At 39.0% G+C, this 20743-nt stretch overlaps 1 protein-coding gene across 13 annotated transcripts in view; it reads right to left on the bottom strand.

The window, feature by feature from the left end:
* The window catches only part of APBB2 (amyloid beta precursor protein binding family B member 2), a 387308-nt gene that overhangs the window by 242029 nt on the left and 124536 nt on the right, over nt 1-20743 (bottom strand). For 11 of the 13 annotated variants that reach the window (XM_040485051.1, XM_040485032.1, XM_040485027.1 and 8 more), the window contains one exon: nt 924-1039. The exons of 1 other annotated variant lie outside the window; for it this stretch is intronic. In XM_040485051.1, the coding sequence (XP_040340985.1) occupies nt 924-969 (46 nt within the window). In that variant the 5' untranslated portion in view covers nt 970-1039. Of the gene's footprint in view, nt 1-923; nt 1040-20743 lie in introns of those variants that run through there. One more of the 13 variants, XM_040485045.1, reaches the window with a different exon arrangement.

Below are 20743 nucleotides of genomic sequence, written 5' to 3'. Positions count from 1 at the left end.
GAAGCAATGGTCTGGGGGAGGGTTTGAGGGCAGTTCTAACTTTCCTATGAAGAAAAACATGGAGGTGTACAAGGAAATGGGACTTGATATGAATAAACATTGAAAAGAATACGGGAGCAAAGGCACTCTGGGAAATTACCCCAAGCACACCCCTGATTTGAAGCCAAAATTCCAGAGGTCCAAAGGAAGCAACAAAAGCAAATAAATATGTAAACGGCTGGCCCAAACTTTACTAAAAGTCTAAATGGGGCAAAAAATAAGTTTAAGACAAACTCTCCTTTATAGAAATAGGAGAGATTATTAAAGGGGCAATAATAATTTTTCTCCTAAATTAATCTGAGATAGAGACAAACAGGAAAAGGCCACCACAGCAGCCATTCCTGAAGGACTATAATTGGAAAAACAAGTTTTGTGAGACACTGAAAGTCATCGCTGAGGGAATCAGGAGTTTCCTCCTTTGGAGAATGCTAACAAATAAAGAGTCAGGGGCTCTCTCCTTAACATGTATTCAACAACGCCATGCCCAGAGGACTTCTCTTCTGGGTCCAGGAATTTTTTTTACTTAAAAGAATTGTAAAGATCAGTGGGAAATGATTTTAATTTATGGCACTCCTACTGTTTCAAATGTTATATATTGTGATGAAAAGGAAAACTTAAAAAAAAAAAAAACCCTATCTATGAGCGGATGCATTGAAACAGAAGAGGGAGACTGCTGATACATACTTCTGGCTTTCTATGGCCACTGGATTAGAAAAAGCCTAATTTAAATAACATTTCCCATCATTCAATATTAAAAACGTACCCTAGAGCAACGCATCCTCCTGCATTTCTAAACACTCTCATTTAAATGTTACAAACCTTTACTGCAATAGTCTACAATGAAACTTAAAGGAAAAAAGAAGAGGGACCAATCCCATACGTACATGAGCTGCCTGGGTGACAGTGAGCCTCCGGGTACCGTCTGCCCATAGCGACCAGTCAGCACATTAGCAGGGGCCTCGGCAGTTTCCAAGTACTCAGGAAAGACTGAGATGGTTAGCTGTCGTGAGGGATAGGGGTAGGGGGGGGGGGGGGGGGGGGAAAAAAAAAAAAAAAAAAAAAAAGTAGAAACAAAACAGATTTAGGATAATGACTGCATTTTTTTTCATTAAAATGCTAATGATGACCACAAATTTCCAGCTAACCACATTTATGAATTATTCATAGTCACATGCAAGATGAAGTCCCCCTGTCACTGCAGGCACGCACAGAGCCTACTGATGGTTAGCATGTGGCCCCTGTAATAAGTGTGACAGAAGTGCAGGTCACTGAAAGTCTATCCATCAGGGCTGGCCCTCCCTGGCCCTCTTCAGAAGACCAGGCAATCCCACCCACATTTTGTTGGTGTTCCCCTCAACTCTTCCTTAAAGTCAAGGAACAACGCTAGCCTGGTTCTTTGTTGTGACATCTGAACTAATATCCTTCCTGTAAAAACTCTAAAAGCTTGAGAGAAAAAAAGAAATCTGCTGTACTGGGTAGAGAAGACATCAGACTGATTTTTTAAGAAAACTTTCCATTGAAGTATTACATAAATATAGAAAGAGTACACATATCATTAAGTAAACAGCTCAATGAATTTTCCTAAACTGAACACACCAGATCAAAACCTAGAACATTATCGGCACCCCCAGAAGCCCCCTTCATGTCCCCTCCTGAAGTCAACTGAATGCAAAGATTACTTCTGCTCATTTTTGTAGACATCACATTGATTTGCTGTCATTATTAATTTCTCATTTAAAAAACATACACTGAACACTCCTATATGCCAGGCACTGAAATCCACAACCCTCTGATATTAGAAGAATATTAGAATTAGAGGAATAAAGACAAACCTAGTTACAGCAAGGTTATAGGTAAGAGCATTGGGATGTTGGAGGCAATAGATGAAATGACATAATGCTGTAGATAAAACAGCTGGGAAGGCTCTTTACTGAGAATGGGTTGACATGTAAATTGTTTGACAACCTAGATCTTGAAAATCTTGGTTTCTTACTTATGCTACCCTCCAAAATTGAAACAGCCCAACCCTGTTTTAAGGTAAATAAACACATACACCAGTGCATATCAGGACGGATAGGGGCATCTGTGAGGCGAGCACATCGATAGAACTTAGCAGTATGAAAGAAGCATCTTGTAAGTAAAACATCCAGAAGAACGATCTGCTTAAAATGACCTTTGGCTTGGGGTGCCAACATTGCCAAAGGTTTACGTAAGTTTCATTCAGTGAAACCAGTACCCACCATCTCACAAGGCTTCAGAAGATGCTTCAACTCAAAGACCCCTCCAAGCATGACCAGATGAATAAAAATGAAGAGTCAGACATTTGAAAATAAAGACAAGGAAAGGGAGTACAGTTGGCCATGGCTCCTGCCTCTGAGACTGCCCAGCGTAATGCTTCTTCAGACAGCAGCAACGCCATCCCCCTCAGGCTCCTGCCCACTTTCCGCCTCAGGTTCTGGCAAATTCAGAAGTGCGGGAAGTGACTTAGTTCTTGGAAAGCACTCCAATAAATACACAACAGCAAGGTTCATTAGAAAGTCTAATGCAACGGAAAACACCTTAAAAAGTAGATCTTCTGTTTTGTGGGCAGATTTTGTGATCTCAAAAGCTGTGAGGCTTCCAGAGCCGGTCTATTCTGTTACCATGAACATCTCCAGGCCATCTCTGGAAGATGGCTGAATTTCAGAATTCTAGATAAACATGTCACTGTCATTAAGTCGGCCAGGATGGACATGGTTCCAAAGAGATCAGAAACCTAACTGGGCCATTCCTCTTTGCATCCCCAGGGCACAGGATTCATAGCAGGCAGTCAACAAGTATGGAATAAATCGACAAGCCAGTACATAAGTCAAGAGCTCTCACAACTAAGAGGTAAAGAGGCTAATTAAATGGTGAGAACAGGAATAGTCTATTCCTTCTTTTCTCAACCTAATTGACTCAAAGCCAAGCTGCAAATCAGACTCAACTGCATTTACTCTCCTCCTCACAGAAAAAAATCTTTATGAACTCATAAATGCATATAGTGTGGTAAGTAAGAGGATTCAGAAAAAATGAAATTATGAAAAACAGGATGCCTCATAAATGGGAAAATAGCTAGGTGCGAACATTTTGAGCATGCAAAGGAATAGAAATTGCCCACTTTACATCTGTCTGCCTTCTTTGTTACCCTTCTGTGTGAAGGACAGGACGTCATTACTCTAACAGCATGGTGCCTCTCCTCCCAGATGCTCATTCACACAGCAACCTCCTCAGGTTCAACCCACTGGGGCAACAGATAGTAATGAGATAATCAAGTCTGGCTTCCTTGAAAAACCAGAAAATTCACTCACTACAGGTCTATGTTTTTGTCCCTAATATATATTTATATTATTCATCATTTCGCGTCTTTTACAACACATAAGCTCTGTGGTATCACTGATTCTACTGAACACATTTTACACATTATACGCCAGCACACTGCGGTACTGTCTGGAAATAACTTTAATGATTAAATTTCCCAAAGCCAGGAAGCGTGGGTTGTTGCTGCTTTTTGTTTTGTTTGCTTGTTGTTGTTGTTGTTTTTTAGCAGGTATTGTGGGACATTTTTCTGACTGTAAAAAAATAACTCAGTCCTAAAAACATCAAATCTGTTTCTGCCCATCTGATCAGCCAATACCCCAAGAAGGAAACAAATCTTTGAGACTACCATTCTTTTTCCTATTTTTAAGAATACTAAGAAACCAAGAGGAACAATGCACTATCCACTCGAATGCAGGCCATTGAGGGGAGGAAAGGGATATTTATGCCAGTCCACAAAATGTTTAGTGTGCAACTTTTTAATTACTATATTTATGGGACTATCCATAATATATTCACTAACACAAATGCTCTACAGGGCCATTTATCCTCAACAAATACATTAATGTTTCCCTCCTCTTCTACAAACCCTTATTATGCTGATGTGAGGCAAAAATGCCAAGAATTCTCCTCAAAATAAACATTTCATGCCAACAACCACTTGCTCCACTATCTCCCTTTTTAACTATTTTATGATATTGTAGCATCTCTACTTAAGTATTTGCTGCTATTGACCTAAAAGACAAATCTGTAAACAAAATGTTAAAAAAAAAGACTTTGTTTAATGAACCATTTTTTGATAAGAAAGCTGGTGCAAGCTACTAAAAAAAATTGGTTATGCTCCTCAAAAATATTCTATAACTCATTATAATTCTCTGCCTCACTATGCTGTTATAATACTATATAATTTCTGCTTTTTAGAAACCGCAAGGAGGAAGAAGATCTTGAGAATGATCAAGGTTTTCATAACAGTTGAAAGACTGACTACCCATCTAAGTAATAAAATGGGTTTAGCTTCAACCGTACTGGATTAAATTTTTTTTTCTAAAATGTAATGCCTTCTTGGAACATACAGAATATAATTAATCTTTGGTGACATGGGATCCTCAATATGACTACCAATTATCTTGCTCCGTTGGAACATGAAAACACTGAACTAAAGGAGCTGGCTCAGGGGATACTGGGCAGAGGCTGAGTTTCTACGGCCATGACCAGAGCTGGCAGGATTGGAGCTCCTCCCAAAGCCAACAGGACACTCTGAGAATCAAAACTAAGATTGCTGAGGTTCAAACGGCAAGGAAAGTACAGGTATAAAAACACCCTGGAGAGCTAAAGGTGAAATCCAAGTTACAGATCCAGGTCTAGAACCAAGCAGAGTCAGGATCCTAGAGGAAGAAACAATCAATGGAATAGAGGGACAGGGTGCAATACTGGTTTTGTGCGCACTGCTGGTAAATGGAACACACCTGCCTATGAAGGCCAGTGGCGAGACAAGCTTCGGAGGCACAGAGGGCTGTCTGCTCTTCTACTCAAAGGCCGCTGACTGCTCTGCTCCAGGAGACACTTTGTCTGCCTTTCACAGTTTGATTATCTCCTCGCCCTCGCCCCAACCCTCAAGAGTCAAGTCTCATTGCGGTCAGAGTAGGAACCTTTCCCTTTCTCAAGTCAGCTATGATTTTGGAAACCAAATAAAATTTAGAAGAGAATGAAACTTAAAACACCAAACTCCAGATAAGGTGTGAAGGGCACAGTGCACAGACTCTGAACCCATACTTGGGCAGCTGAGATGTCTTCTTTGTTTATTCCTTGGTTCTTACAGAATGCAAATAGTAGGACTCGTTTGAAGTCAGTTAGTAAAAACACAGCCAGGCCTAAAACATGCCCTGGGGTGATATTTTTAAGTTGACTACTGTTATTTAACAAGGACTTCTTCTAGAGAGATCCAATAAGCCATGTATCTAGAAACACAATGGAATTAATTGCTCTGCCGTGAAGCATCTGTGGGGATGTGGAAATAAACTCAAGGGTTGGATGAATGAGGGTTTTGCCACTGGAGAATTAAGTGGTTGGGGGCAAGTCGATTACCCTCTATGCCTCATCAGTAAAATGGGTTAATGATACCTACCTTGTAAAGGTGTGAATAAGAACAAAATGTACAGCTCAGATGATATCAACAAATGTAAATTAAACCTTAATTAAGTGGAAGCACCGCACAGAAGCCCCTATGACACACAGATCTTTATTTAGAGCTGAGAAAGTCATCTGCCTTGTGGTTTCCACCCAATTCTTGCCAACTCATATGATAAGATTCCTTCCCCAAATTATTTTCAGCAGAACTTTTGGTTTATAAAATGTTTTTAACTTAACTGCTTAAATAAGAAGTATAAGTACTACTGCATCTTCAGATTTAAAAAAAAGCTAGAACGTAACCCCCCCCCCCCCCCCATTATGGTATTCTCAATGTGTTTCTTTCTGAACGTTTTCTTATCCAAGTTAGTTCTTTTCTCTTTTTCCCATTTTTTTCTTTTTTGAGTCTTTTTGGATCTTTCTTCTCTAAGTCAAGGCTTGCAGAAACAGTAATTAACATCTTTATGTTATTCGGAAGTTTGTAAAGCACTTTCAAATACATTACTTTATTTCCCTTAAATTACTTCTACTTGCTTCTCTTTAGTTTCCCTTGCCCCACTTTCTAAAACACAGGCAGAACTTTCTAAAATCAGCAAAGTAGCAATTTTTACCTGTCCAACTGCCAACACATTAATACACAATACTTTGTACAATTGTCTAAAGCATACAGTATACCTAAATCCTAACACATCCAATTCTTGTGAGCAATTTTTTTTCTCTGCAGTGATGATCTTTTGAAGTTAATATACAGCAAGAATTATGTAAATGTACTAACATCTTAAAATAAGACAGATGAATGAATCTCTTTAGGAATCATCAAAAATAATAAATGAAAAATAAAAGGTGAAAAATGCAGAAAGATAAAGTTCTTGTTTCAGCGTTCAGTAAAATTTCCATTATCTATCTTATCAGAGCTATTTTTCTCCAAGCTCTGCATTAAATAATCTGATTCTTAAATCTGTGAAAACCACAGGGGATGTGCCCATCTCATTAAAAAAGATGATCTTTTGAGTTATGATAATGAGAAAGAGCATCTATTTTTGGTTTTAAGGACAGAAGTATTTCCTGCTTGTTGCTCAGAGGCAGTGACACTTCTAGTAAGCTTTAGCACAAAACAGATGCCTAGCACTCTACCTATTGTGATGAAAACAAGAACCTTCGAACAGAATGTTTCCTCTCTGAACTTCTATATGCTCTCCGTCTTGATTTATCAACAAAGAACATGGAGCGCTTGAAACAGGAAAATATTAATTCTATCATGTGAAGGTAAACATTATTTTGTTTTTTGAAAAAAAAGATGTTCTAAACTCTAGATTAGGAATAAGATCAGATTCCCTGATAGTCATTCAAATCCTGCAGGACACAAAACCTTTAAAATTTGAATTAGCTTCCTCTTTGCTTTACGGTGATTGACTAGGCCCATAATAATTTTACAATCTTTGCTATACCTTAATAATATGTTAAACATTGTAAAAGAAAAAAATCACCTGCTACTGTTAAAATGGAAGTACTATTTAAAGACAAAGTAGAAAGAGAGATTATATACGGTCCAGATTCTGCTATGGTGTTTACATGTCCAATAATGTAAGCTCTGGCACATTATAAACACTCCCACATTTCATAAAAGGGAGTGATTTTATCCTAGAAATGGAGAAGATGTCACGGTCTAATGTTGTTCTGTACAATCTACAGAGATAACTCATAAAAACGCAGTGCCCTGCACAATACAAGTGGGACCACATAGAAAAGAATGTTTTTCCACCTTGGACACAACTCAAATCAAACTAGTACAAAATCCAAGAAAGACTGAACCAAGTGAGATTAAGGTTATGGAAAAGCATAGAAAGCGGAAGTTATTTCTTTACAATGTTGAAAGTGTATATGGGGCACCAGGGTGGCTCAGTCGGCTGAGCTTTGGCTCAGGTCATGATCTTGCGGTTCGTGAGTTCGAGCCCCACATCGGGTTCTGTGCTGACAGCTCAGAGGCTGGAGCCTGCTTCAGATTCTGTGTCTTCCTCTCTCTCCGCCCCACAGAGCTTGTGCTCTGTCTTTCTCTGTCTTTCAAAAATGAATAAACATTAAAATAAAAGAAAGAAATTGTATGTTATTTTTGTGACTGGGTTTGAGGTCACACTTAGAATTTATACTTTAGAGATAACTGAGCCTTTTTCCTGTTATCTACTCAAATCAAGAAAGGGTGACAACTAGCTCATTTTGACAATGAGTACATAACAGGAAAAAGGCTCCATTTTTGGATGAAACTGAAAAGTATAATAAATGGAATCCATCTTGGAATAACCAAATAAACTTTTCTTTAATGGGCCAGACAACATGAATCCAAATTGAAAGGCCAGATATCAAAAGTTCACTAACAGGGATTTTCAGTTGTATGTGGACAATCATGTGCTTAACTCTATTCCCTCTAAAATGCCACTAAATGACACTTAGCAAGAGGCAGAGATATACATATAACAAGAAAGAGAATGGAAGAGAAGAAACTTAATGGAAAAAAATTCTGGAAAATAGAAATCAGATGGGCCAATGATGAGTAAATTTGCAATGCAAGGACAGACAGAACTTAAATGTCTACAGACAGAACCGTCATGAAGAAGTAAGCCAATAAGGGTCACTTAGGAACCTTAGGAAAGTGCAAATTCAGGCACAGTTTCATCAAAAGTCCAGGCTGGATGGAGAGGGCAGTGTGGAGATGCCACTGAAAACCAGAGTACTGCTTGCAAGATGTTTTAAGGAGCAAACTTCCAGATCCTTCCTCCACCATTAAGCCTGTCAACTATCTCTCCCTCCATCTCAGGTTTGCTCCTTGCAAAAGTTAAACCCAAGAAGGTCTGGACTCAGGACACTAGGAACAATGACCTAGTAGAGACATCACACTGAAAGAGAGGACTGAGTGAAAGTGGACACTCTGAATGGAGAGATCCACAGCCCCTTCCCTTGCTGGGTTTCTACAGCACCGGCCACATAGGAAATTAGAAGACTTTTCTAGAGAAACTAACCAGCCCGAGTAAAGAGATCTACTGTTACTAAAACTACAGACAAAGGGGGCTTCTGAAAAGAAAAAGCCATCCAATAGTAAGACCACCAGTTGACGAGAGACAGAGCTTGTCAACTTGTTCATGCAGAGAACTTCCAATCAGTTTTCAGTGTCTCCACGTATATCAAATGGACAGCAATCACCAGACATGTGATGAAGAGTCTAACATGACAAATAGAAACTTTAAAAGGAAACAGAGTCAATGCTAGAAGCTTTGGAAACTTCATATATACATTATTAACTCCGATGGGTAAAAGATATTGCATCCATAAAGCAAAAAAGAAGAGGATGCTATAAAAATAGAAATATTGAGTGAACAGGAAAGAATTCTTAAAAATTCATATTATGATCATAGATATAAAAAAATCCATAGAATGGTTAGAAAATAATAAAGGTAAATGCACCCTGGAGTAGAAGAAAAAATAAAAAACAGAGGTCAAAAAAAAATTTTTAACAATAAACTGAAGGAAAAATACAAAAGTTCCAGCATTTGACAAGTAAGGGTTCCAAAAAAGAAAGAATACAAAAAACAATGGGAAGAAAATTATTTTCTACCACCCCCTACAAAATCTTCACAATAAATGAAAAAAGTTACAAAAACAAGGCACATTATGATGGATTCTCAGAATATTAGGAGACTAAAAGGAAAGACTCTAAAGGCTTCCTCCCTCCGCTCAAAAAAGTCACATGTAAAATAACCAGAAACAGAAAAGCTTCCAACAATTCAATAATAAAATTGGAAGCAGACAAAATGGAATGAGGCCTCCAAAACTCTCAGGGAAAATAATTTCCAACTTTAAATTCTATACCAATCATGTATGAGGAGAGACTAAATGATATTTTCACACTTGCCAGATCTCAAAAAAAAAAAAAAAATACATCATACACACTCTTTCTCAAGAAGCAACTGGGCAGTGTGCCTCCGCAAAAGAGAGACAAAAGCAAGGGAGATGCCACCCATCCAGGTCAATTGAGAATTCCCAACATGATAGTAAAAGAAAATTCCAGGTCCACAGCTGTGCATAAGGTCTCAAGAGTAAAGTCCAGAATGGAGCACGCAAGCAGAAGGTTCTGGAGAAAAATGTCATACACACATATGTGCACATGTAAGAACTGAGAGACAAAAGCTGTTGTGTCTGACCTTATTTGAGAATTTGGGGATGAATAAGTGAATCAAAAAAAGGAACTTAAGTATGCTGTGCATAACAGAATATAAAGCCATAGTACACTGTATAGCTTAGCTGTGAAAAATATTTATAGTGAAAGTAAGCTGAGATACAACTATCTTAGAGAGTGAAGGAGAATAAAACAAAGCTAACTCCTAAAAACAAAACAAAACAGAAAACCCCAAAGCTAACTCCTTAACTTCCTTCATAGGAATTCAATGTTTAATGTGCAAAATTGAAAAAAAAAAAAAAAAAAAAATACAAAATGAATGTATTAATTAACTATATGGAAGTAAATAGAAGAAAAAGAGCTGGGGGCCCCTGGGTGGCTCAGTCGGCTAAGCATCTGACTTCGGCTCAGGTCGTGATCTCGCAGTTTGTGGGTTCGAGCATCAGGCTCTGTACGACAGCTCGGAGCCTGGAACCTGCTTCAGATTCCGTGTCTCCCTCTCTCTCTGCCCTTCCCCTGCTCGCACTCTGTCTCTCTCTCTCTCAAAAATAAACTTTATTAAAAAAAAATTTTTTTAAAAAGAAAAAGAGCTAACTGAATGGAAAGTAATTGCCTCTCAGAAGTGGAAAATGACAATGCAGATAAGCAGGCAGGAATTTATAAGCCATATATTTTATATATATATATTTATATATATATATATAATTGTAAATAAAAAATAAATTTTAAAAATGGCAGAAATTGATCAATAAATATATAAACCAGCCAACCATATAAGACAAACTGATAATGTGAGATTTCATTCTATATATAAATTAGGAAACAGATAAATCTAAATCTGTTCCTCCTAGTTAATCAAACTGTTAAAATTTAATTTAATGCATTTTATCTTCAAGTAGCAAGAAATGCACAGGGAGGTCGAATATGCCTAAATCCTTAAGTCACGTCTCTAGCTTTGGTTAGCACATAATGAAAGGGTCCCTGGACACCAGGGCACAGCCATCTTTGTTTTCATCAAGTTCATTAACTGCAGCTGCAAATGGACATCTGTGTTCACCATTCCCCTTCTACCTGAGTCCCTACTGTGGCTTCTTACAGTGAAGGTTTGTCCTTATTGAAGGGTCAAGGAGAGAATATCCAGTATCTGGACCTCCTTCCTTTGTGGAATTCATCATCATGTGAGTATTGATGAGAGCCACACCTTTCAACATAAAGGCAAAAATGGTGGGGGGGAGGGGGGTGACACTTGCCTTCCCAGCACCCCTGCAGCAAAGGCATGAGCACATGACTTAGCCTTAGCCAACCCTGGATCTAAAGGTGGAGACACAAAGGCAGGAGCAGAGAGAAATTACCATGGGTAAGGGCAAAAGCAACAATATCAAGTGCCAGAGGCAGCAAAGGCCGAGGTGACACCGTTGGAAGCAAGTGTCTGGTCCCACTGTGGTGGTCAGGGTGAACCAGCATTGCCCTGCGTTCAGCAACAGGGTCCATTTACCCTGCATAGAACTGATCTATCATATGACCTTGACTATGAATCTGGCTGTACAGTCTCTATTCATTCCTGCCTTTTTACCAACTTCCAGCAGTTCCAGAAACTACCCAATATCTTCTCAAAATATTCTTTCGCTGCTTAAATCATTCACCCAGTCTCCATTGCTTCTAAGAACCCTGCCTGATATACTTTCCCAGGGACATAGGAAGACATAGCTAGCTTTCTACTGAAGTTAAGAATAAAATGTTTATGCTGCATATGATACTGATGCAGAACCAAGGGTATTTTTCCACAGGGAAACATGGGGGGGCGGTGAGATCTTAAGTATAAATACAACTAAGCTGCTGGAATGTTACAGGTTAAAGAAGTTTCAATGGTTTCATCAATTCTTTGAATTGTTTTCTCTCATTAGAAAACACACTCCTAGTTCAAAACCACTAACTGACTTTGTAATCAGTTTGTGAATTGGGAGTTGCCACTATTTACATCTGGCAAAAGACTCACACTCACGATTCTTATTGTGAGTGGGCAGAAGAGCAGTGGGTGAGGAAGAACAATTTTGTCTTTCTGCTTAAAACAAAGTTTTCTGAGAGATGAAGTCGTCTGAGAGGCAGTGGTCAAGCACTGCACATGAATATGGAAATGCAAAGCAAGCCAGCCAAAGGTTTATAGTCCACTGCAGAAACATCAATATTGCCAAGAAGCTACATTCATCAGTTCAGCGTACTGCAGCATGTTTAGTCCCAAGTCGGAGAGAGCTGAACCCGAGGCCATTTATCTGCATATGTCTCAGGCTAACCACACAAATTCTGCAGACGAAGCTAGAAGTTAAGATAGATAGCTTAGAACTAACTGTTGATGTGATCAAAAGGGCTTCATACAAAGAGTCCAATGCAGTAATGACGTTACTAGAAATGGGGGTGCAAAGAAAGAAAGCTGCTCTCTGTGGTAGCCATTGTGTCTGGAAACTGAGGAAGTCTTTCATGACAAAGTAGAGCTACAGTTAAAGTCATGACACAGTACAACTATGGTTTTTGTTAGTTGTGCAGAACGAGATTATACACACCCTGTAAAGAAGGCTGATAAAATAAATGCAGAGCCTGAGGTGTGCATGTAATTTCCCTGCCTGTGGTGTTATTTCATAAAGACCTGCCAAGGGATCAATTCCTCAGTCACAGAAGTCAGGCTATAAATCACCTTGGAAGAAATTAATTGTATTTCAGTTGGTGATGTGAATGCCACCTCAAATTCTATCACCTGCCGAAACATCTTTACCCTATATTCGTCTGTGCAGTCAGTTCCCATGAAATATCTAATGGCCTCTAAAACAAGAGTTTCATTCCACAGTTGTCCAAGTGAATTATACTGCGCTCACACAGTGATTTGAAAAGCTGAGATAAATTCATCTCAGTTAATCCCGGATTCAGTCCCCCCACCTTGTTTCATTTGGGGATCGCAATGGACAGTGACTCCACACAGCAATATGTGTGTGTTAGCAAAGTAAATACATAATCTAATTAGCACAGTGCTGTAAACAACAAGGGATAGTTCTGCTATTTAGGTTTCAGAAATGAAAAGAGAGAAGAAATCAGTCCCAAGATTTCCCAATAAATCAGTCTCAAAAGCTGTTTCCAAGACTACCTTTTTGAGAAATTTAAAAGTAAGGGCCAGTTTTTTATGCACAAGTGCAAAGGAGGCAAATTCATAGCTAGCTAATGAAACTCAAAATGGTGGAGCTATAAACGGCTATTTGCAAAACAGAGTCATTGTATCCAAAGCCTGACTTAATATTTAGGTATATAGAAGGATCTCTTTGTTTTTCCCCCCTCTGCAATGACTTCAGAGATCATCCAGAAATTTATGAAGAGGGGTTTTATTTTGTTTTGTGTAGGTTCTAGTTCCATCCATTATATGTTTATATTTTTACTCTAAGATTCTCCATTGGATTATATAATCTCACAAATATTTTCTTAACCTGAATTTGTTTTTACTAAACAAATATGGCAAGATGTAATTAAAATAGCACTGACTTCACCAATATCACAGAATGTAAACTGACAGCTAATGAAGTTCTATGAAAAGTATAAAATGGTGGAAAAAAGTAACTGAAAGCACGTCAGATGAGCCACCAATCCTTCAACACTTACTACAAACACAGCAGTCTGTAATAGGTGTGGAACAGAAGTGAGGCATGTGACACAGTCACTGGCCACCGGAGCTTAGCATATTCATGCAACAGGACACATGGAACTATGAACAAACACTGGATCAGAGACCTCCTGGAAAGATTTAGACTTTAAGGAAAAGAAGTTGGATAAATCAGATGGGGTCATATTCTGTCAGATTATTAAGTCTATTATACATTTTTTTTTAATTTTTTTTTTTCAACGTTCATTTATTTTTGGGACAGAGAGAGACAGAGCATGAACGGGGGAGGGGCAGAGAGAGAGGGAGACACAGAATCGGAAACAGGCTCCAGGCTCTGAGCCATCAGCCCAGAGCCTGACGCGGGGCTCGAACTCACAGACCGCGAGATCGTGACCTGGCTGAAGTCGGACACTTAACCAACTGCACCACCCAAGCGCCCCTACATTTTATTTTTAAAAATTTTATGCGACATGAATATGTCCACACCTCTTATGTCATAAAGAATACCAATCAATAATGCTGTCAAAGCCAATTTCATGCAACTAAGGTAATTTACCACATCTTGCCAACATCGCTCATCATATTGCAGTATTTATTTTTGACCAGTCTGAGTCTCCCACTAGACTACGAGATATTACAGGTCAGAGAGGTGTCCTACTGAACTTTTAATGCTTAGTCTTGACAACTACTGAACACGTGATAATCCATTACACTGTTGATTCTGAATCAATGAATGAATGAATGAATGAATGGTGTTATAAGAGTAGCTGTTTATTTGGTAATTTATCTGAATACAAAGATTGGTTCTTCTTTTTTAAAAAAATTTTTATAAAGATTTATTTATTTTTGAGAGAAAGAGCATGGGCAGGAGAGAGGGAGAGAAAGAGGGAGACACAGAATCCGAAGCAAGCTCCAGGCTCTGAGCTGTCAGCACAGAGCCCGATGCAGGGCTCGAACCCACAAACTGTGAGATCATGACCTGAGCTGAAGTCAGACTGATTCTTGACCACAAAATAGTTCAGGAGGCTTCTACAAAGTTACATTTCATTAAGAAAATGGTGAAAAATTAAAAATCAAAAAGTATGTTAGAGGTATTCATTGAAGCATTATTCATCATAGGAAAAATAACATTCTGAATTTTCAGTAAGTAGGTAAAGTGCTGTTCTATGATGGTCAACCACTCAATAGATTATGGAGCTATTAAAAATGACAAATATGAAGGCCTACAACAGAGGAAAATTAAAATCCAACACAAATAAAAAACGTTTTAATGGTGGAAAGCTGGAAGATTTTCCTTTAGGATCACAAGGATGCCCACTTTTGCCACTTCTGTTCAACATAGTATTCTCAGTCCTAACCAGAGCAATTAGGCAAGAAAAAGAAATAAAAAGCATCCATTGTAAAGAAATCAATAAAAATATCTCCACTTGCAGATGACATGAAAACCCATCACAGATGCAGAATAGCCTAAAGATTCTACAAAAAACAGTTCAAACGAATAAATGAATTCAGCAAAGTCGCAAGGTATAAAATCAACACACAAACATCATTTGTGTTTCTATACACTAACAGTGGGGAATCCAAAATGGAAATTAAGACAATTCTATTTATAATAGCATCAAAAGGAATAAAGTATTTAGAAATAAACTTAACCAACGCAAAAGATGTAAACACTGAGAACTACAAAATGTAGTCTGAAAGAAATTAGAGTCAAATAAATAGGACATCCTGTGTTCATAGATTAGAAGATTTAAAACTGTCAAGATATCACTACTACCCAAAGTAATACAGATTCAATGCAATCCTTATCAAAACTCCAATGACATTTTGAAGAAATAGAAAAATCTGTACATACTGTCTCTTGTAATAAACTTAAAGGGTGAATCACTACAAGTTACCAACAAACACTTAAACTATGAAGTAATATTTTGAACATCACACATTGGAAGCTACTATTCAGATCCAGAGAGGATCCAACACTTAAAATAGAATGGCATCGGGGCACCTGGTGGCTCAGTCAGTTAAGCATCCGACTTTGGTTCAGGTCATGATCTCGTGGTTTGTGAGTTCAAGCCCTGCATCGGGCTCTGTGCTGACAGCTCAGAGCCTGGAGCCTGCTTCAGATTCTGTGTCTCCGCCTCTCTCTGCTCCTCCCCTGCTCACGCTCTGTCTCTCAATACTAAAGAAACATTAAAAAAAAAATTGTATTACAATAGAGTGGCATCGGGTTACTAGAGGGAAGGTGGGAGGAATGGGTTAAATAGGTGATGGCTATTAAGGAGGGCACTTCTTGTGATGAGCACTGGGTGTTGTATGTAAGTGATGAATCACTAAATTCTACACTTGAAACTAATATTACACTGTATGTTAAATAACTGGAATTTAAATAAAAATTTTGAAAACAATAAAGTACTTGTTTTAAAATGAAAAAAAAAATAAAACAAAACAGAGTGGCATCATCACCAATATTCAGGCTGACAATGGACCAAATTCATGACTTTTCACATGAGGCAATCACAGAGGAGACTTGGTACTCGTCCTATCAGAAAAGAAGTCTGTCATTGCACTTGAAAAACATACCAACAGGATAGTATAATATCAAGTGATGGGAGGAACAGCCTTCTCTAGCAACAGATGCCTGGGTCTCCACAAAACAGCCACAGTCACAAACCAGAGCGGTGTTAAGAATGGTAACCACTATCATCAGATACTGACAGGCTGAATCCGTTCAAATATTTGCACTATGTACTTTTAGGAGTTATTATAGATTAACAGAATTTCAGGTTGACAGTTAAAAATCACAGTACATATGAAAACCATTTTATGGATAAGAAAATGAGTACCCAAGGAAGAGCTCCCTATATGTACCTCAAAATCATATAATAACTAGCAGGTGGCAAAACCAAGACTAGAACCCAGATTGCCAGGATTTCTCCATCTTCCCTAATGAAATTCCTGAAGAACCACCTTAGCCTGTTGGCAGAAAAGGTTTCTATGCAAAACAATTGTTTCCCAGTTTTATTGAGACAGTATTGACATATGACATTGTCCTAGTCAAAGGTATACAACATAATGGTTTGATATATGTATGTATCAAAAAATGGTCACCACAGTAAGTTACAAATCCAGCCACCACACAGTCACAAATTTTTTCCTTGTGGTGAGAACTTTTAAGATCTATTCTCTTACCAACTTTCAAACAGACAACAAGTATTGTTAAGTATAGTCACCAAACTGTACATTACACCCCTAGAACTTACTTATCTTGTAATTGAAAGTTGGTACCTTTTGATTACCTTCACCCATTTCCCCCACCTCCCTAACCTACGGCAACCTCAGGCAACCACCGTATCTCTGTTTCTATAAGTTTGGAGGTGATTTTCTGGATTCCATATATAAGTAATATCATATGGTATTTGTCTTTCTCTCCCTGACTTACTTGGCCATCAAGGTCCACTGTTGTAAATGGCAGAATTTCCTTCTTTTTTTATGGCTGGGTAATATTCCATCGTATACACACCATGGTTTCTTTATCCATTCAGTCACTAATGGACACTTAGGTTGCTTCTATGTCTTGGCTATTGTAAATAATACAATCAATGAACATGGGGGTGCAGGTATCTCTTCTAGATAGTGATTTCATTTCCTTCAAATACATACCCACAAATGGAGCTGCTTAATCATATGGTAGTTCTATTTTTAATTTTTAAAGGAACCTCCATACTGTTTTCCCTAGTGGCTACACCACTATTAATTACATTGTAAATTAATGTACATTAATTTACATTCCCACCAACAGCGCACAAGGACCCCTTTTCTCCACACATCCCTACCAACACTCGTTATCTCTGGTCTTTTTAACAATGTCAATATCTCACATTCTAAAACATGTGAGGTAATCACAAAACAATTTCTTGATGACTCTTAACTGCATCAGTATACGTAAACCACCTCACCCCAACTCCAGGAAAGGAACCTCCTAGGATTATATGGAAGCTTCCAAATGATACTGGACTTTTTGATAGCTGGATGTCACCAGCCCATCCCTAGGGAAAGGGGCTAGGTCTGCCTTATGCAAGGGAGACTTCCCAACATCAATTATCCTGGGAAAAGGCAGAGCCTGAGATAAGAAATGGGAATGAGCACGGAAAGACTTGACAGAAGGAAAACGGAAACCCTCCCTCTTCTAAGGCCTCAATCTCTTTGATGCCCAGACGCTACATTCAGATGTGCTGACAGTCCTTTCTGGGAATGAGAAGTGGTGGTCTCTACAGACAGATAGCCTTGTAGAAGGCCTGGTAAGGCTGTACTTAGGCCTGCCATATCTGGTAGCCAATTTCATGGGACTCTCTGGGTTTTGTTAAAAGTCGTAAATTCAGGGGCGCCTGGGTGGCTCAGTCGGTTACGCATCTGACTTTGGCTCAGGTCACAACCTCACGGTTCGTGAGTTGGAGCCCCACGTCAGGCACTGTGCTGACAGCTCAGAGCCTGGAGCCTGCTTCGGATTCTGCGTCTCCCTCTCTCTCTGACCCTCCCCTACTCGCACTCTGTGTGTGTGTGCGCACGTGTGTGTGTCTCTCTCAAAAATAGACATTAAAAAAAAGTCATAAATTCAACTTTTGTCTGCTGTAGGTAGGTAATTAAAGGCACGTTTCCAGACTAGGGGTGGAGCGGAAAACAGGAAGGCAGAGCTAGCACAGTGCTGGCAGCAATGATCAGCAAGGCCCTCAAAGAACACAGGAAGCTTTAAGACAGGAATCCGAGGCATGAACGCTAGGCTCACCAGTCAAATGAAGATGGTGTCCTTTCTTGATCAGGGGAGCTCACAAGAGGGGGCATTAATTTGTAACTAGGAGACACAATGTGTTTCCTTGCAAATCATCACAGATTAAACACGGGTTTCTCAGTACCAACCACACATACTAATAATTCAATGGCTGAGCACTCTAATGACCATCCAGAATGTTTACAGTCAGCATCCATTCTGACTGGCCAGACACTGGGTGTTAACTAGTTTGAGTCTCACCCTTCCAACAATAACACCTGTGTCTCCAACCTCAGGATCTGCTATTGATTCCTCAGCCTGGAAGAAAACTATTTTTGTGTTAGATGCTTACAGTTTGCCCCAGATGCAGGAATGAATAAACATCCTATTAATAAACCCTAAGCAATAATCATTAGTCCCATTTTATAGGCTAGAAAATTGAGGCTCAGAGAAAGAGTTCACCCCCAGATAGCCAGTGGCAGAGTCAGAATTTAATTCTAAAACAACTGAGTTTTAGAATTCTAGAGATACAATCCCTCTACTCTGGAAAGTTACCCTCCTACAAAAGATAACGTTGCAGGGAACAAGAAACTATGGGACTTGAAGGCAAATGTACCACCGTCTCATAAAATACTAATAGGGAAAAGAGGCTGGCCATAACATGATTTTAATCCTCCACCAAACTCTCATACCACAATCATCGTCAAGAATTACCTGAGTACCTCAAGCTTTTACATATATCTGTATGGCAATATGTTAGTCTGTTTCTTCAGAGCCAAGTATATGAACTATAAAACCAATTTAATCCTATTTATCAAGAGAAAAACCTCAAAATACATTCTATTAAAGCCTTGGGAGTCCCTACGTAAATGTCTCATTTGATTAAAATATTACCACCATTTTCAAAAAAAGACACAATTTAACAGTAAATTTAAGGGGAAAAATATGAATTTTACTATTTTCCCTCAGCCATTTCTTTAAACCTCTGACAAATCCTCTGTTCTAAGAAATGATTTCTTTTACTTTCTACTTAGAGAACAAATGAAAATGCATCTGAATGAAATTACCACTGCTGTGGAAACAGTGAGATGCTAAATCAAAACTAGCGATGATGACAAGATTTTCTCGAATGAGGCCAGATTCCCTAAACACAACCCATCATCGTAATAACCTTTAAATGCCCTTTCTCATATGGCTACACCAGCCATTAGTTGGAATGAAAGTTCATTTTGTCAAAATCAGGTTATTTTGCTCAACATCTGATTCTCTTCAGTTACCACTCATCAGTCTTTCTACTTATTATAAGAGATCAGACACTAATCTAACATGTAATTTTATTGGTACTACATCTACATTAGTTGAATTCATCAAAGTAGTCTGAAGGCTGTAAGATTCCCTTTTTTAATTTTTTTTTCACGTTTATTTATTTTTGGGACAGAGAGAGACAGAGCATGAACGGGCGAGGGGCAGAGAGAGAGGGAGACACAGAATCCGAAACAGGCTCCAGGCTCTGAGCAGTCAGCACAGAGCCCGACGCGGGGCTCGAACTCACGGACCGTGAGATGATGACCTGAGCTGAAGTCAGATGCTTAACCGACCGAGCCACCCAGGCGCCCCAAGATTTCCTTTTTTAAGAGAGAATTTTGTTTTAAAGTTTATTTATTTATTTTGGGAGTGAGAGTGCGTGTAAGCAGAGGAGAGGCAGAGAGAGGAAAGGAGAGAATGAATCCCAAGCAGGCTCTGCACTGTCAGCACAGAGCCCAAGGTGGGACTTGAACTCATTAACCATAAGATCATGACCGAGATCAAGAGTCAGACACTCAAGTGAGTGAGCCACCCAGGCACCCCAAGGCTGTAAGATTTCTGTTTAAAGACACAGAATGTCACCAAAGTCCCTCAGTTGGGTGGCTGTTTAATTTCCCATCCAAACCAGGACACATGACAGTGAAGGGGGCATTATCAAAACAACAACAGGAAACAGGCAGATTCACGACAGTCCCAGCAAACGGACACATATGGCCACCCAACTTGCTAAAGAACCAAACACCATACTTAAAAACCTAAAGTCTTAAAAACTGAAATCAAGACCATGGCAGGAAAGGGGCATAGAGGGCTTATGTGAAAAGAAGGTCAGAGCACCAAGTCAGATCAAGAGAAGTCTTTCTCAAGCACCCAAACCCAATGGCATTTCCAGATTCCCTAAGCATAGTTCCTCCCACCTTGATTAAAACAGTTTGTATATGTGGCTTAAGTCCGTCACATGCCATGTGCTCTCCTTGCTTATTTCTTGGTTTATTTTATTGCCATCACACTCCTCCTTGATATTACCTTAACTTATGCCCCTTCCTCGGAGACTCCTGTCCCCTCTTCTCCCTATTTTATTTTCCATCCCTGAGCCAATCAACCAGAATTACTGGGTATTTGCTACATATGAGGTATTGTGCTAAGGACCTCCTACATGAAATGAATTCAAAGCTGAATTAGATACAGTCTTTGCCAGGTAACTGTCCAAATTTTTGTTTGCAACACTTTGTTTAAAACTCAATACAGTTTCACCCCAATCTCTGTTTCTGCATATCCTAAACAGCTCAAGCGGGGAGTAGAATTCCAAAGTAGTCTACCAAAGCCACCTCCCTGTTCATTTGTAGATAATTTAGAATGTGCACTG

Source organism: Herpailurus yagouaroundi, unplaced genomic scaffold, assembly GCF_014898765.1.
Source record: "Herpailurus yagouaroundi ecotype Mexico unplaced genomic scaffold, PumYag 28, whole genome shotgun sequence".
NCBI lineage: Eukaryota > Metazoa > Chordata > Mammalia > Carnivora > Felidae > Herpailurus > Herpailurus yagouaroundi.
This window is presented reverse-complemented; position numbering and strand designations above follow the sequence as displayed.